Consider the following 18,542-nt stretch of genomic DNA (forward strand, 5'->3'; position numbering starts at 1 on the left):
AGGACATTCACTGATGAAGCAGTTGAACCCCATATGAAGCTGAAGCCAATGAGACGGAAACCTGTACGGAAGAAGATACGTTCCGTAAAATTAAGAGACTTTGTTGAATTGTAATTTTGTGTTTGTAATTCTGTACATTTAATTAAGTTATTGTTAATTGTTATTGGTTTATTGTAAGTGGCAATTGTTCGGGACGAACAATACTAAGGAGGGAGCAGTGTTGCGTCATCGAGGTCACGTGACTGGTGTGGCACCACCTATTTTCTAGAACTATCCTGTACCTTGGCGAATGCCCTAGTATTTACTAGATATAGGATAGTCTGGTATATAAAAGAGGGTGACAACATGACGGGAGAATAATATGTGTGTATAGGTAATGAGTAATTGAACTGCAGTCAGAGAGAGACGTATTGTTGAAGTTAACGTTCGTTATAGTGGTTGTTTTAGCGCGAATATTAAAATAAGTGTATCGTGAAATGCTATTCAGAAAGAATAAACCAGTTTTATTAAGTAAGGACTTGTGTCGCTAAAGTTTTGTCGGAACGAAATTACGGAAAGTTAATTGACAAACAGAGACGTAACAATATATATTTATATAAACATTGAATCCCATTCCTAACAAGCTTGTAGTCCAAGATCTTTTGGCATACATTTAGAAGTGCTCAGCCAGTATGTGTGCGAGGTATTTTCTCAGAGTTAGTTATTTGATTGGATGTTGTTATTTTCTACATATGATGTTCTTTCTATCAGCTCTAAATTGCACCTTTGAAGAAGATGAATGTGGATGGTATCCACAAAACAAGAATGGTACTAGAGAATGGCTACGAGGGAAAGGACAGTCCAACTATGGTGTAACTGGGCCTTCTACTGATCACACTACAGGAAGAGGTTCTTATATAAAATAAAATTACAATGAATAATATTTAATTCATTATAGATATAATCACTTAATGATCATTAATAATTTAGACCAAAATTACAGTCTTCAAAAAAAATATGTATATGTAAAGTAGTGCTTAATTATTCCTGTAAAGTTACTATTACATTATATTTTTAAGTCTTGCCATAATTGGCAATAAATTTAATAAGTAATTTTATGTCACTTCTAATACTATTTGAGTTGATGGTATGACTCAAGTAGGCCTTGGGCTAAAGTCTTGATGATCATTCAAAAGTAAACCTGGCAGTTAAGGTGCTCAATTCACAATCTGTGGGTCATTAGATTGAAACCTATCACTGAGCATGCTCACTCTTTTAGACATTGGTGCATTATAATTTGACAGTCAATCTCACTGCATTTTTAAATAGTAGCCCAAGAGTTTGCAGTAGGTGGAGGGGACTAGCTGCTTTTTACTGTAATCTGTCACTTCAAAACTAGGGATGGCTAGTGCAAATAGCCTTTAAGGAACTTTAAGCAGAATTTAACACACAAACACACAGGCACTCATAAAATAATTTATGGAGCTGTTTTTGCATCAGTTTCTAGCTCTAGATAACAGTACAGATCCAAAGCTTCAGTTCAGTAAATGAAACAGCCAGAAATTGTGCAATAATACACAAGTTCTAGCTTGGCAATTGTTATGATTAAACTTATGCCTTTTTTTAAATTTTAAAAGAAAAACGTTTTCAACTTCAACATTACTGTTCAACACATGCTAGTTTTATTTCTGATTTTTATTGTTGTACTTTATAAGACAAGAGGGTATTGTAATATAACAATAATACATTGGTAATTGAAAACTGAGTTTATTTAAAACAATGTACAAAACTTGTTGCTTCTTATAACAATTTACTCAGTTCTTCTTAAAATAATAAAATAAGCAGGCAGCTCAGTCAGAAATGTACAAACTAAGAAAAATTTATTAAATTCAATAATTTTATTTTCATTATCTAATTTCAAAACATTTTACATATTTAAATTGGCTAATATAAACATTTGAATTTGATAACATTTAAGGCTTCTTGTTAATGATGAAATAGAAATTATTGTGATGAATATCTTTAAAGATGATGGAAACTGTAAGCAAAAATATTGGCTTAATTCTTTAATAAATAACATTACTAATGACTTGTAGTCTGCTATAACAGTGTTGTTCTTTAAGAGCGACTTCCCTCATAAAATGTGTGACACCAAAATATAGTAGACATCACATGTAAAGTTATTTGAAAACAAGAACTAATTATTGCAAAGGCTTTACCAAGTTTTTCTAAATTTAATTTGCTTGCTGCATCAATAAATTATGTTATTTTAAGTTGTTGTTTTGTACAGAACTGAATAAGTTGTGTAATGTAAAGAAAAAACCTCTAGAAGTCATTAGGTAGTGCCTTGTGTCCTTGTATCCATTTACCCATGATGGAAATTTTTTAACTTCCTTATTCCTGATCATCATGAAACTTTGAGTGGTTCTTGTGTATGCATCAGGAAGATTCTCAAACCCCTTATTTTATTCATGACTTTGATACTGCTGTATTGCCAGTGAATGAGGCACATGCACACTGTTTTTCTATCCATGTAAAGCCAACAAACTAACTGCTATGCCTGATGTGGGTATCTTTGCTAGTAATGATGGTGTGCTTGACAAATTCAATAGGATTTTTATTTTCAATTTTCTTAACTAATTCTTTTGTACTTAAATGGAAAAGTAAAAAAAAATATTCACCATAAAAGTTTTAGTTACTTTAATTCAACATTATGCTTTTATCTAGTTGTTCTCTGAGTATTTGTTTATATTCTGTCGACTACTGTTTAGTTGTTGTACTAATGAATGTAATCCTGTTTAGATTTTTGTTGTTGTTGGAAATGGATTACACAAAAATTTATTTGTAATTTTTGAAATAGAAGTAGTAACTAAGGTGCAGTTAGATTATATGGTTCCAAATACATTCTGTGCATTTTCATCTTGTTACAGTGAGATTATGTTATGATATTGTATGCGGATTCTGGTAATTACCAGGAGATCACATGGTTAGAATTATTAGGTATTTCATATTTTATTTAATAAACTATAAAGTGATAACTATTTTACAGTTTTGTGTTAAGTAATTCATGTAATCTTTCTTTAAAACATTGTGAGTGTATTTAATTTTTGTAAAGCATCTTTTTATTTTATTTTTCCCTTCATGTGAATGTTTTAATTTTTTGAAGTTAATAGTGATGATGCACTAACTGAATATGATTTTATTTTAATCATATAGGATACTATATGTATATCTCAAGGTATGAACAGTTTGCAAAGGAAGGAGACAAAGCTTACCTTATTTCTAGTATTCAATCACCATCTGATGGTCGTTGTCTCATGTTCTGGTACCACATGTATGGCCAAGGAATTGGAACTCTTAATGTCCAATTTCAGTCACAGAACAGTTCACAAACAGTTTGGACAAAGTCTGGTTCACAAGGAAATACATGGCAACAATCCCAAAAGTCAATTATTAGTAAGAATAATTATCAAGTACGTACTTTCAAACAATGTTATGTTTTATACTGGGAAAAAAAAATTCTTGGTGTTTCAGTGTGGTAACTTTTAAAAAGCAGAACAATTTTTAGACGTAAAATGGTATTGCTTCAGTTTTAGTGTGTTTAATGGCCTACTCACTTGTATTCAAATTACCATTTTTTGTTTCTTGTTCTTATTATTTTTTAAATTTATTTCCAGAGTCATTCTGTTGCTTATAGTTCAATAATATTTTTATGTGTGTGGAAAAATAATCAAAAATGGTATCTCCTTAATAGATCTTTTTGCTTTAAGTTTTTATTTGTTTGATAATTAGAGTTTTTATTAGCTATCAACTTGTTATTAACAGCAAGGGTATCCAATTGTTGAAACAATGCATTCTGAACTTTATAAGTCAGAATTTAAGAAAAGTATATTCAGTTAACTATGCTCTTGACTAGGTTTATTCTTAGTTGTTGTTTTTTAAATCTAGGTAGGTAACTTGCTTTGATAGGAAGCTTTGATACTTATATTAAATACTTTACCATAAGAAATTTTCGACTTCCCATTAATTAGTCATTTGGGCAGTTATATTTTATGATATATGTGGTTTTTGAAAATTTTCAAGAAAATTCATTTTGAAAATTCAAAAGATAGTCAAAATAAGCAAAGAATTAATTAAATCTTTAAAGACTGAGGAAATGTGCAGCATGACAACCAATAGTAAAACATTAGACATTTGCAGAATCTCTACGTAATAAACTAATAAATATAAGGCACTGGAAGGCACCTCATTGTTTAATTTTTATGAAAAGGGATTTTAACAGATTAGCCAATAAATTAGTTAAATTAGACTTAAAATAGCAGCCATATAAATGAGTTCAACAAAGAATAATTTCAATTAACTTTTTTTTTGCTACAAGTTAAGACACAACAGTGATGATAATATTCTCTTAAATGAATCAACTTTCATTGCCCTGAAGGTCAGAATGGAAACTTATTACTAAAAATCAAGAATAAGAAAAAACTAAAGCAATAAAAATGTTAATTGATGAAAATACAATGTTCAGAAATCTGACAAAAAATATTGTAGTTTTAACATATTTAGATGGGATAGTTGTGCAACATTTTAATAATGATAATACTTTAGAATTTGCTAGAGAGCTGAATTTTGTTCAGTAATAGAAATAAAGTTAGGTATTGTCTATTTTAATATGTTAGAGAACTGTATGAAAAAGAAGTGGTATTTTCAAAGTATTTTGTCCCATAATACTCTAGCATATCAGATCATAGAATATCATTGGTGTCCATATGGATCCAGTCAGCCTTTTAAACACATTTTTCTAAATTATTTATATATTTTATATATAAAATTGCTTATGGACGAGTAAGTGGCACAAAAATTAAACAAGAGGGAATCCTCAAATGCTGGGGCACTTGAAATTCTTTTAGGCAGGATTAAATTAATTTATGAGACCTTTTTTTTTTTTATTAGCTATATTTTTGAGCACCAGCAGTACCAAGCATGGAGTGTGCATATACCTGATTCAATTTTATTACTTATCAGGATCTCTACCAGCCTACTCTCAAATTGAAATTTTTTAGGCAGAATTAAAGTAAATTAGAGTAAATACATCAACCAAAAGAGTTTGACCTCCTGAGTCCAAAACTGTAATTAGATCTCAAATCTGTGAAGAGATGATGGAGCTATGAGCTAAAAGTTTGTACTCTAAAACCTCGGAGCCATTCTATGAGCTGCTTTGCCACATCTAAAGATATCATCAGTATTGTAATTGAGGCCATTAATTACTGCTGGGGTCCTATGTGTATTTTATGTATGGAATGGGGGATTTCTCTCACTTTGGTTTTGATCAACTCAAATACAAAATTGCTCAATATTATGCAGTATATGGATCCCACCAGCAGTGAATGGCATTAAAACAAGGTAATAATTATAGGGTTAATAAAAATGCAGTATGGCACATCTAAAATTTCAGTCAGTGAATTAATCTTATCATATATATAAGACATGATTTGAATAACAAAAACAAATGTGAAAATGCACGTATCAAAAAAGAAACTCGTGTAGTACTTTAATAAGTACATTTTTGAAACCACATTTAGTGGGCTACCTTAGTAAATGACAAATTAGGGATTTTATGCAGTTAATTATAATTTCTCAGTTATTATTTTGTAAAATAGATTTAATTACTGGATTCTGTTAGTAAGCGTACTAGTGGGTTTTAGAATTTTTTGATATAGTAGGTATAATACAGAAAATGTTATAGTAAAAATAATGTTGTTAATTCACTGCTCATCTGCTGTTATTTATAGTAATTATTCAAGAAAATAAAGAAGATTATGAAGAAGCTAAATATCATACAAACTGTTGACAAAAGTATTCCAGGAATTAAATTTCAATTCATAACATTATTTTAAATGTTTTATATTTTACTTTGTGAACACAAAAGTATGTTATAGGTTCAGATTAGTCCAATAACAGAAAATAACTTCAAATATAATAAAACATATATCATAACTTTTTGCAAAACAGTTAATCATTCTTGACCAATTAAGTATAAATTATGCATGATGGACAGTTTTTAATGATTGTACAACATCAAACTGAAACAGTCATAGTAGTTTAAACTTCTTCCCTTTCAGTGGAATCCAAACTGTATTTTAAAAAAGGAAGTTTCCAATGTTAGCTTTAATACTGAATTATATTCTTTAATGTTAAAGCAACACCTTAGAAAACAATCAGTAATTCCCATAGTGACTAGTCTTATAAGAAGATACAGTGTCTTAGTGAATATTTTATTCCTTTACTATTTACTCATAGCTTGTCTTTGAAGGTGTTTTGGGAAGTAATCGTAGGAGAACCATTGCTATTGATGACATTGTTGTCCTGGAAAGGGCATGCCCACCCCCATGTAAGTCAATATATTATACTTTAATGTGTTCAAAATTTGAAAAATTGGTTTTTTGTTCAAAGATCTGTAAGATAGCAGTTAAAAATGTATATTGCAGATTTTTTGTTTAAAAGTCTGTTGCAAATTTGTTTTACTTACCTAAAAATGGGTAATTTTATGAATATTAGCTCTAGAGGTTTATTTACAAAACTACATAACTTTGTACTTCATACTACAGTAAACTATTAGATACTGCCATATAATTATTAATATGATCAGTTAGAATTTTTTTTGCTTTCAACATGAAGTGACATGTGACTTTGAAGCTGACTTTTGTGGGTGGAAAGCAGAAAATGTGCAACTTACTACTGGAAAAGATGCAGGGCAACCAGAAGTTGATCACTCAACAGGCACAGACACAGGTATTACAGATTCAGTGAACAAAATTGGGAGAGTTTTTCAATGTCTTCTTGCGGTAACTCATCAAATTATAGCACTTAGTAAAACAAATATTAAATACATCCTTTAAAATATATTTGAGATTTTTTTTGTGTAGAAAAATAGTTCTTCAGTTTTGGTTTAAGAAATAACTTCTCAGTGTGATAAATATTTATATTGGAAATTACAACAGTAAAAATATTATTATTGAATCACAAGTAGTGTGTTAAGTCCTTTAAATATTATGTTTTTGAAAATGACTTTTTGCTGTCTATACTTATGTATCAAATGGTTTAAAGAATATGTTATTTCACTAACCCTTTTTAATTTATCAAAAGGTATGTGTGTTTAATAATTATTCAAACTTTTTTATAAGTATGGTTGTGAATTGATGTCTTTTGTTTTAAAATTCAAACAATAACTCTACTCTTTCTTTGTGGTTTAGGAAAATATGTTCTGTTTAATGAGGCAAATGGTGTTCTTACAAGCCAAGACTACAATTTGACCTTTGGTACTCGCTGCCTTCATTTCTGGTTTTTTCTTGAGGGAAAGAAAGATGATAGATTACAAGTAAATTTGGTTGAGTCTACAAGGGATGGAAATGAAAATAACATCATCTGGGTAGAACAAGGATATGAATCTCTGAAAGGGGAATGGTTGTATGTTATGGTGAACTTGGATATCACTAACCCACCTTATAAGGTGATTTTTCTATCAGGATGAATTTTTGTGTTTGTTGTTTTTATTATTAGTCAATGAAAGATCTTGCACAGTATAAGGTATGAAATAATACTGTTTTACTCAGCAGTAAGTCTGATGGTTTATAATGCTAATAATCAAGTTTTGATACCCATGGTGGTCAGAACATGGATTGCTCATTTTGTAGTTTTGTGCTTAACAACAAACAAAAACTTATTATTTTTTATTCCATAATATTATGAACTGTAAGATTTTTTTCAGATAACCTTTTTGTATCAATAATCAACTGTTAATTTAAGCCATCATCTTGATTGTTTAAAGATATGCTTTTTTACCTAAATTTATGATAAATAAAAAAAAAAAAGAAAATTGAGATTAACTGTTTATATACATATAGAGTTAACTTGCTTAAGTAATTTCAATCATTCATCTTCTGAAGATTAGTTCCTAGACAATTTGCTAGATTGCTAAACATAGAAAAATGTTGCTCAAACCATTAGACTCTGAGTTCATTAACAACTAGTATGTTTTGATAATGTATTGTTAAAATAAACAAACATGGAGAAGATTAAGCAATTATTCTATAAAACAATGTACATAAATAGAACTTTATATTTTTAATGATATTTGAGTGTATCATAAATAAAATCAAATGAAAACTACTAGAATTTTACTGAATTTGCTGTATTTATTAAACTGTAATTTTAACTTGTTATAAAAATTAGGTTTTTCTAGTTGTTATGCACTATATATATATGCATTGTCTTCTCTATTAGGTAATATTCTCTTCAGAAAAGCAAAATGCTGATTCTGTGATTGCTCTCGATGATCTGAGAGTTGGAGATGATGTATGCCCTTCCCCAGGAAGCTGTAACTTTGAACATGATTTATGCACTTGGAAAAGTTTACCAAAACCTTGGAGTACAGGTCTGGTATGGCTACGAAATTCAGGTTCTGTGCCATCTTCATGGACTGGTCCAACCTCTGACCACACAACTGGAACATCACTAGGTAAAGGCTTCTTTGTAAATGAAACTGTTTGTACTTTAGTATATAAAAAATTTCCTACAAATGCATGCTGCAATGCTTGTATTAGTCAGGAAAAGTGTAACTTAAGTATTAACACCTGTATTGTTAATATAAAGCTATAGGCAACAGTGCCTCCAGTTCAGTTTGGGACATGATGGTAGGTAAAACAAAATACATGGGCTAGCTGACTAATGAATGAATGTTTGCTGTAAAACTCTCATCAATGCTATAAGTGTAGCTACCAGTTTGGCCACCAATTTTGATTTTATTCCTTTAAGTCGCTCGCTGAATCATTTTTTGGTCACACCTTTTTTTCACACATAAGGTGATTTTGATTAGATATTATGACTTTCTGTCAATACACACCAACAAACCACACCAAATAACAAAGTGACACTCGACAATAACCAACATTAGTTCTAGGATCGCAACCCTATTATTCAGAACAGACCTATACCTTACAGAACCAACCGGATTCTTTAAAGTATATGGTGGTAGTTTTTTTCTCTAAAACAGTGTTAATAGCTTCCTTTATACTAATGCCATGGAATTTAGGTTAACAATTTCTTGTCTGCACTCCCATGCAATCGGTACAGCTGTATCAAACATCATTATTTACACTAGCTGCTTAAGCATGTGATGCTAAATGCTCTTTAATTAGGAGAACTTCATAAAATTTAAGAAATTCTGTGCTTAATTAAAAGTTGACAATGAATAATGAATAATAACCATTCATCCTTATGATTCTTTTGAAAACTTGAGCTAGAAACTGCTAATATAGTTTGCTTGGCCTAACCAATGCTTATGTATCTGTACATGCTTTTACCCTATATTTTTGCTGTTGTAAATCAGCAATCTTTAATCTGAATGACAAAAAACTAAAAACAGTCCACTTTTACTCTTAGGTGAAGCTGTAGTAAATATTTCAGACTGATAGCTCACGTGACTTTTTTGCATAGACATGCATAAATATTTGGGTCAAAATCAAGCAGTTTTTTTTATAACTTTGCACATGTGACTTGGATTTAGATCAAATTTGACACCTAATTCTAGGTTGTATAAATCTATCAGTGTACCAAATTTGAAAAAAATCCATGAAAGAAGTGTATACTTTCAGTGCGAAGAAGAAAAAAAAATTCTATCAAAATTGGAAATTGTATATCTTGTGTATTTCTTAATGGATTGCCTTGAAATTTAGTGTGTGAAGTAAGAGTCCAGTATAGTACATCACCAAAAATATGTGTTAGTTTGTATTACCACAGTCCGAGGTACAGAAAGTGGAAAAGTGATCAATTATCACTCCCGTTAATAACACACAGTGTGTCCTGCATGTTGTTTTGGCTGCATGACACACTACCATGTGTCTTGATGTAACACCAGAGTTGGTGAAAAAAAAATGTCTGCTGATTATTTTACACTTGTAATATTGTATCTTAATAGTGTAACATATATGTTTTTAAAGAAAAAAGCAAGTGTATCTAGCATTTAAGATTTTTCTTGGTAAAACAATGTACATTGTTTTTGGATTTTTGAAAACATTGTTCAAGTTATTATAGATGTACATATAGTTGTGTCTAATATGATGGTATAATTTCATTATTGGATATATATGAATATTTATATTACTTGTGTAACAGTTTTCTCAGTAGTGGGATAACAGCTGTTTGCTAATCATCAAAACATTGTATTGGATGTTGCAGTTATAAATATTTTTATTTTGATAATTGAATTACATTGTGCATGTAGATTACATATTTTTTATCACATCTATTCATATTGCTAAATCCTTTCTGTTGAAAATGCACTTGTTCTTCATACATTTTTTCAGTACAGTTTATTGCAGGATAATTTCAAGCAATATTTTAGATATTTCTGAAAAATTTCAGCTTCTTTTAAGTAATTAAAAATAAATCCTGTGTCAAAACGTTTCACTTTTTCAGTAACCTGAGGCTTCACTAAAGAGGTTAAATGTTTTCATATAAGATTTGTTTTTAGCTGCCTGAGAAAAGCTGAAGTTATTTAAGAAGTTTTGAGGTATACTTGTGTTCCTTTGTTAAATATGTTCTTTATTTTAGATGTTTTTAATTTTTAGTTTTGTTCATGATTTTTTGTTTCTTTTAATTGTGGGGTTTATTACTTAAGAAAATAATTTTTATATACTTAATATTGTCAACTGGTGATAATCTTGCCAATGTACACATCCTTAAAAACTTTAGGTGCTTAAATTTTTGCTTTATATTCAATCAGTAGATGACAATGTTCAACAGATAAAATTAACAAAAATGATGGTAGATTAAGTGTATTTTGTTGTTGCTATCTACATAGCTTGTAACTATATTAGGAGCAAGATCAAATGAGGTTCAGAGTTATTGATCAAATAAACATCCATTTAAGACTGAGAGTTTTATTAAATACTAGCTGCTAATGTATCTTTGTACATCTTTGGTTTATATTTGGTGGCACCACATGTACACAAACAAAATGGATCATTTTGTGTCATTACAGATGGATGTGAATTTGTATAAATTAAAGAGCATGCCACAAAAATAAAAAAATTACACAATAAGATGATGCCTCTTTTCCTTTGTATCATTGAAATTCCTTAGATATATCAGTGACTATAACATTTATTCCCTTAGTTGACCCTCATAGAATTTTAGGTAACAGTTTAGGATTTAACAATTACTAGAATTGATGATGATCTATTGAACTTGTGTTTTTAATGTGTTTTATAAATGTAAGACTTATTAAAATATTTCAGATTTAATTGTATGTATAACTGTAGGTTGGTATATCTTCATGGACAGTGGCACAGGAAGTTCTGGTGATACAGCAATCATAGAAAGTGAAATGTTACATTATAGTCCAAAGGCCTGCATATCATTTTGGTACTTTATGAATGGTCTGTGTAAGTATTAGAGTTTATTATTGTACAACTTTTAACTTGCATATTTTCTAGGGATTAAGACACATGTAAATTGTTTATTTTTTGAAACACACATTAGCATGCTTTCATCAGTCTTTGTAAGTTTTTACAAACTGTTGATATGATGTTAGCTGCAACTTGTAGGGCCTGAAAAAAAAAGTTTTGAATTGTATTAAATGCATCCTTGTATCTTACTGAAGTTAATAAAATTCAGGGAAAATTTTTTGGGGGAGAATATTTTCAATATAAGTATTTTTAGCAAGGGTGGTATTTTCAAGTAAATGTTATGCATATTCAGTTAGTTTGAATTACAGTCCAGACCCACATACCAGTCAACGCGATATAGTGATCAGCCCTTAATTACAGCCATTTTGGCACAGTCTCAAATATTTCCTTCTATATTATGTTTGTAAAACATTCACTACTATTAGCACTCATATTGCGGTCAACTTGGCTTGTGGTCACCTGTTTCCCAGTCCCAAGCTGTCTCTTTGAACTCAGTATTGCAGCCACCCAGGCCACTAACATATATTGACTGATAGTAGCCACATTTTGTAGGTGTTACAAAGTAGGTGATCATTGATGTTCCCAATTAATGGCATGCTAATTCTACCTGATGTATCACACCTCATACTGCACTGATGATCATACAATCATGATCAAACAAACAGTATGGTTTCACACTCCTTTAAACTTTGTCATTTGTAACACTTCTAGTTTGTTGTCTCCTTGGTCTTCTTGTGACAAAAAGATTTATTCAAATGGGAAAATTTGCACATTCATTTCAAGTTTTGTCACCTTTCCCTCTATTTTGCAATAAATATAGCTTTTCCAGCCAAATCAGTTGTTTCTGTTCTATTGATGGAAATGGCAGAAAGTTGTTTTTTCATTATTTGAGTATCATTACTGTCAGATCTCACCACATGTGCACATAAACAACAGTACCACTCCTTGGCCTCTGATACTGTGTGGTGCAAGGAAAAGTCATGAAGGTCATCGTAGTTCTAAGGTTAGCATTTATCTGTTAATCAAATATGCAGTATAGAATTTTATTTTTTAGACAAGAAATACAAAAATAGGTATGTAAGGATGTTATTACAACATTCTCTATTAAACAGGAACATAGAAAGGTGAGTATTATGGGTGAGTTGTAGGGGTATGTACTATGCCTTTGAGGCCTCAGTCTGATCCCAGAGTTGACCGCATACAGTAACACCCAGTAATACGGCCACCTCGCTATGCAGCCATTAATTGCTTAGACCCACAGCTGACTGGATGAATGGGGCTGGACTGTATAGTAAAAAGTTCTACAGGAGTTTTGTGATTATACATGTAATGTCTGTCAATTTTTAAATATGATGTTAACTCTCACTTCTCTGATTAAAGACATTGAACAATAATGAATAGAATTGTCTATTGCAATATTACAAGAAAAAATAGCTAATATTATTTTTAAAAACTATTGAAAGGTCATCGTAATTTCAGACAGTATTTTTCATCATTTTCTTGTACAGTATAAATTTTGTTTTCTCTGGTACTGAATATGGACACCAAAGAAATTATTGTAATATCATATTCCCCTTTTTTATGTTTTTGTGAACTTTACTTATGGAACTCAAAAGTTGAAAACATTATCCAATGACAATTAGCTTTTGAAATAAAATAGAGAACTACAACAAATTAAAAGTATAAAAAAGAAGAATTAGGCCTATAACACATTGGCTTACTTTTGGTACTGTAACTGAATTAGTCAACTTTTGAAACTTTACTTTTGATAACAACCTCAATCAATATTGTAACTATTATAATTAACTTTGAGTGTTCAGAGATACATAGATAAATAGACAGATACTGTCTTTTCTGTTCAACTATTATAATAATTAAGGTAACTGAAAACAATTGTAACGTTAATTCATATTCAATTTTTTGTTCAGCTGAACATATGACTTTTAAAATAAAAATATGATTTTAAAATTACTAGTTAAATCAGGTTTATTTCTAAAATCGAAAAAGAAAATACACTTATATATGCTGCTCAAAATAATTAAGGAATAATTAGAATTTTCTTTATCTGTGACAAGGAACAACTACAGTTATTACATATTCTTAAAAAAGTAACTTTAGCAGTTGAAGTTGTATTGAAAATACCACTGTACTGGCTTAAACATTTAGGTATAAAAAAAAAGAGTATAGAAAACATGGTTTGTGTACAAGTTAGTTGGATAACCATAGATTTTAAGCTTGTTTTATAAATGAACTAATATATATATATAAACACACACACACGCGCATACACACTTGGTGCATAATTTATTAATCGTATTAAGATAAGCATTGAAAGATAATTTCTTCTTTCTCATTCTGGTCCCAAACTTATCACTGTTCTGTGTTACTGTAGTGTTGTGATACTAACAGTAGATTGTAGCTGCATATCTCTGAGATTTAAGTAGGAGAATTGTAGCACTTGCATTTTGAAACCAAGTTAAGAGGAAATAAATTTTGTTTGAAAATAGAAATATTGAAATTTAATTATGTTTAGCAGAACTGTAAGAGCTTAAATGAAAATGCGTGTGATTAAGATGAATAATGAATGTTAAGTGTTTATGCTGGTCATTTATATAAAACTTTATATAACATAGCTGCATAAGTCAGTCTTTTCTTTTATGTTTTATAATAGTGTCTGTTGTCAGGCAGGGTCATGTGGATTATTCGGTAGAAAAAGTAATGCAAGGTTCAGTTCACCTTAATGATAACAAAATCATTTTTTTTCTGACTATGAGTTCTTCAACCTGTAAATGTGTACAAGTTCCACAAAGCAAACAACAGGCCTAACTTAATAATAAATAATGTGTCAATAGAAAGTACAATCCTTCCATGGCTCTAGTATATCATTGAGATGCAAATTCAAAAGTTACAGTTATGAACTAACTAATTTGCCGACTCAATGATTAGTCAACAATCTATGCACGTTATGAGAATAACTCTTTTTTTCTTTTTTTTACTGCTGAAATAATTTTGGAAACTCTTAAAAAATCCTAGTTTTTGAGCTAATGTGTTCATCACATGATGTTAAAACTTCCTCTGTCCAACAAAAATATATATATAAATGTCTAAGTAAAAAAGAACTACCTACAACAATAGGTTACAATGCTTATGGTAAATCTTGATATATTTATTATGTACATATATATATTTTTGTACATGATTTTATTGAATTTGAAATTTAGTAACATTTGTTGTATTGTATACATGATGGTTTATATGTACTTTTTGAAATTATGGCAAATTATGATACGAAAAGTGGAAAACTATAGTTACTTTTGTTAGCTCTTATCCATACTGCAAAACAAAATGTATTAAGTTAGATTTAGAATATATATTTTTTATTTATTCCTTTCAATTTCAGTTGTCGGAGATATAAAAGTCAGATACAAAGTATATCCTGAAGGAACAGCCTTTGATGTTGATGGAATAAAAGGTTCTCAAGGAAAAGGTTGGAAACTGTTTAAAAGACTGGTTTCAGATCTACCACAGTCATACAGGGTGAGCTGTATTGGCTATTACTAAGTGCAAAACATTTACTTTTCAGTGCTATAAGTTATTTTAATGTTTTAAATTTAAATTTACCACCTGCTGCTACACTGCTGTTCAACTGTCACATATTTTCTTCACTTGAAGAAATAGTACATTGTATTTCCTGTCTGTTTGCTTCTCTAGTATTCATAAAGACAGCTTTATACTGCATTAAGTAATAGCATAAATGCATGTAGCATGTTTTAGCATTAGCTTTATATCTATACTTTTAAGGGAATTTATATAATTTGGGAATCCAAAATTACATATATCTCACCAAAATCTTTTAAAACCTTTCTGTTTCTGTATGTTACTCTCTTTATTGGTTTTTAACATGTTTATAAAATTACCTGAAGTTAAACCTTAGATTTTGCATAAAGTTGTAATGTAAAACTTTTTGTCAATGAAGACAAAATTGTTGGTAGCTTTACTGGAAAAAACGATGATGTATTTACTATGTGTGTGTATATATATACTAAATATTCAGTCTCGTTTTTTAATCAGAACTCGATGATAGTTGTTAAGAATGATTTTCTTTAAATATCTTATGTGTTTATGAATTATGTCTTCAACTATATTTTTTCATTATCTAAATTAGTTTTTTTTCACCAGCTATGTAATTCTTTTAAATAATTTAATAATTATCATTTTTGTACAATTCCAGTAAATTTTATTACATTCTTAAAATTTGGAACCTTTGTTCATTAAGAGCCATATATCATCAATACCTCAATCTTTATGATGATTGATATTACATAGGCACACATTTTATGGATTCATTGCATTTTCCCCCAGTTGGACAGCAGTTAGTCTATGGCCACTAAAAACTGTGGTTTCATTCCCAATGTGGCTTTGCTAGAAAAACAAAACTAAAAACATTTCTTACATCATATTGTTTGTACATTGTATATGATTCATGCAGCTATGATGGACATATTTTACCAGTAACATATTAATTGCTACATTTGTTACTTAAAGTTAGATACATTATTAATTGATAATTTTTTTGAGAACTTTCAGGTGACAACATTTACATGGAATATGAACATCAATAAGTCCTTATTTATTTTAACAAACTGTACATCTAAAGTGAATAATTATTAAAAATGCTTTTAAAAACTACCTTATTTTTTCATTTCGAGAGAAACAGCATCAACTTAAGCTTTATAACAAAAGTTTTAGTGATCTTTAAAGCTGGTTCTCATTGATCAGTAACTGTCACATCTACAACACATAAATACAGTAATCTAAATCTAACAGCTTAAGCAGACAAGATTAATACAAAAAAGCAAGTCTAATGACTTAGTGCATCACTTACAGAAATTTTGTGACATCCAGTTTTTGACACCATAAAAATTACTGAAGTAACATGCAATTAAAAACCATTACTGATCATCTTTTGAAAGGTTGAAAAGCTTATCTGGTTTCTTTAATTATAATTTTTATTACTCTGATTATGCTGCATACTTTCCAAGTATCATAAATGAATTAAGTAATATTATGCTACTTCATTATTATTGAACTTTATCACTGAGCTGCTGAAACAAAGCTAGTGCACCAAGTTTACTTGGAACATTTATTCTCATTTTTAGATATAAGTAATAATGTATTGTTTGTAGTGTAATTTTGCAAATTATATTTAAAGAAGTAGTGTATAGTCTGTCAAAAATGACTGGATAAGTACTCCCACCCTCACATCACAGTAAAATTTAACCTCACATTTCATAGCTACCTGAAATAAATACATTTTGTGAAATCAAGCCTGACCAACAAAGAGACAGAAAAGTGCAGTCAAGGCACTCAAACGTTGGTAAATTCTTTTGTGAGACAATCAAAATTAAGAACATTCATGAAATGAATTCATGGCATTTTCATATAATAATAATTGGTAAAAATCAATAGACTAACAACTTTTAATATTTAGAAAAGCCAGTGCATTTTGGTAATACAACTTACCAACAATGGTTTTTATGTTTAATATTGTTGTTAGTTTATGTACTGAAAGTATAAAATGAAATTATAGACAACAATACTGGAAAAATATTCGTTGATTTCTTGATTTAGAGTGTCCAGTGATTAAAGAGGTTTGTTTTTATTAAAAACGTTGGTGATATAACAGAAAATAGCTTAATTCAGAAACGAATTTAGTGTAAAATTGAACTGATATTTTTACTTTCATGACAAATTTTATGCACTTGGTTCTAGGTTAGGTGGTACCACACTATGTCTTTACTTTAGGCTTATTATACCAACACTCACTACACTTATAAGGCTTCATAGTACCCCCCCCCCCTTGCACCCCTGTCACTAAAATCATAATGGGCAGACAGTAATCGACCTATTATATCTTGATAAATGCATTTTGGCTTTTATGACTCCTCCTTTTTCCAGAAATCAAGCATGACCCACACTGGCTTTTATGTACGTTAGATTATCAGTGCTTATTAAACATAATAAAATAAGGAAATGCTTTTGCAGATGTGTTTTCCTTGATAGAAGTGATTGTCTTCTGTATTTATATTGCAAATTTTCTGATAGTGATTTTTTTTTACTAGTATATAATGAAATAGCCTATTGTTTGGAGTTGACTATTAGCTTGATCAAATTTTATGTGACTTGTCATTTTATACCATGTTTTTTTATTCCCATTATCAGATCTGGATTATTGGGTCTCCTGGATTTTTAAGTGCGAGTGGATCTATTGCCATCGATGACATCAGCATTTTTGACAAAACTTGTGATGATCCTGTCATTACACAAGAGCCACCAACGAAATACCGTATGTAACTTTAAGACTGAACAGTAATTTGTTGAATGTTAAAAAATTTACTTTTTGATAAACAACAATTTTTTTACACAATTCTAAAAATAAGACTGCTCCCAGTTTCAAAAATACAATAAAATACTTAATAACTAAATAACATGATAAAAGATGGTGCAGTAAAACATGTCAAAACATGTTAAGCGTATGAGACTGTTTCCAGTCTCATCAGGGTATTTGCCTTTATCCTGTATAGTAAGTTATTAAGTATCTTATTGTATATTTGAAACTGGGAGCAGTATATAACTTTAAGACTGAACAGTAATTTGTTGAATGTTAAAAAACTCACTTTTTGATAAACAACAATTTTTTTACACAATTCTAAAAATAAGACTGCTCTCACTTTCAAAAATACAATAAAATACTTAATAACTTACTATACAGGATAAAAGCAAATACCCTGATGAGACTGGAAACAGTCTCATATGCTTAACATGTTTTACTGCACCATCTTTCATCATGTTATTTAGTTGTTTAGTATTTTATTGTATTTTTGAGACTGGGAACAGTCTCATTTTTAGAATTGTGTATAAAAATCGTTGTTTATTTAAAAAGTGTTTTTTTTTAACATTAAGCGTTTACACAAGCACCAATGAATTTTAACAGAAATTTGTTTATCATAATAAAGATTTTATGGCTTAATTTTATCACAACTTTAAATTTATTAGACCATTTGGATTTGGATTATAGGAAAATAAGGTTTTTAGTAT

At 29.7% G+C, this 18,542-nt stretch overlaps 1 protein-coding gene across 1 annotated transcript in view; it reads left to right on the plus strand.

Moving 5' to 3' along the window:
* Positions 1-18,542, plus strand: part of LOC106466712 (MAM and LDL-receptor class A domain-containing protein 2-like) — a 141,534-nt gene that overhangs the window by 43,211 nt on the left and 79,781 nt on the right. The window contains exons 18-26 of the mRNA XM_022394788.1: positions 751-888; positions 3,196-3,452; positions 6,277-6,367; positions 6,655-6,768; positions 7,230-7,486; positions 8,260-8,494; positions 11,298-11,420; positions 14,845-14,981; positions 17,667-17,790. Of these exons, the coding sequence (XP_022250496.1) occupies positions 751-888; positions 3,196-3,452; positions 6,277-6,367; positions 6,655-6,768; positions 7,230-7,486; positions 8,260-8,494; positions 11,298-11,420; positions 14,845-14,981; positions 17,667-17,790 (1,476 nt within the window). The remainder of the gene's footprint in view (positions 1-750; positions 889-3,195; positions 3,453-6,276; positions 6,368-6,654; positions 6,769-7,229; positions 7,487-8,259; positions 8,495-11,297; positions 11,421-14,844; positions 14,982-17,666; positions 17,791-18,542) is intronic.

Source organism: Limulus polyphemus, unplaced genomic scaffold, assembly GCF_000517525.1.
Source record: "Limulus polyphemus unplaced genomic scaffold, Limulus_polyphemus-2.1.2 Scaffold2355, whole genome shotgun sequence".
In the NCBI taxonomy this organism is placed as follows: Eukaryota; Metazoa; Arthropoda; class Merostomata; order Xiphosura; family Limulidae; genus Limulus; species Limulus polyphemus.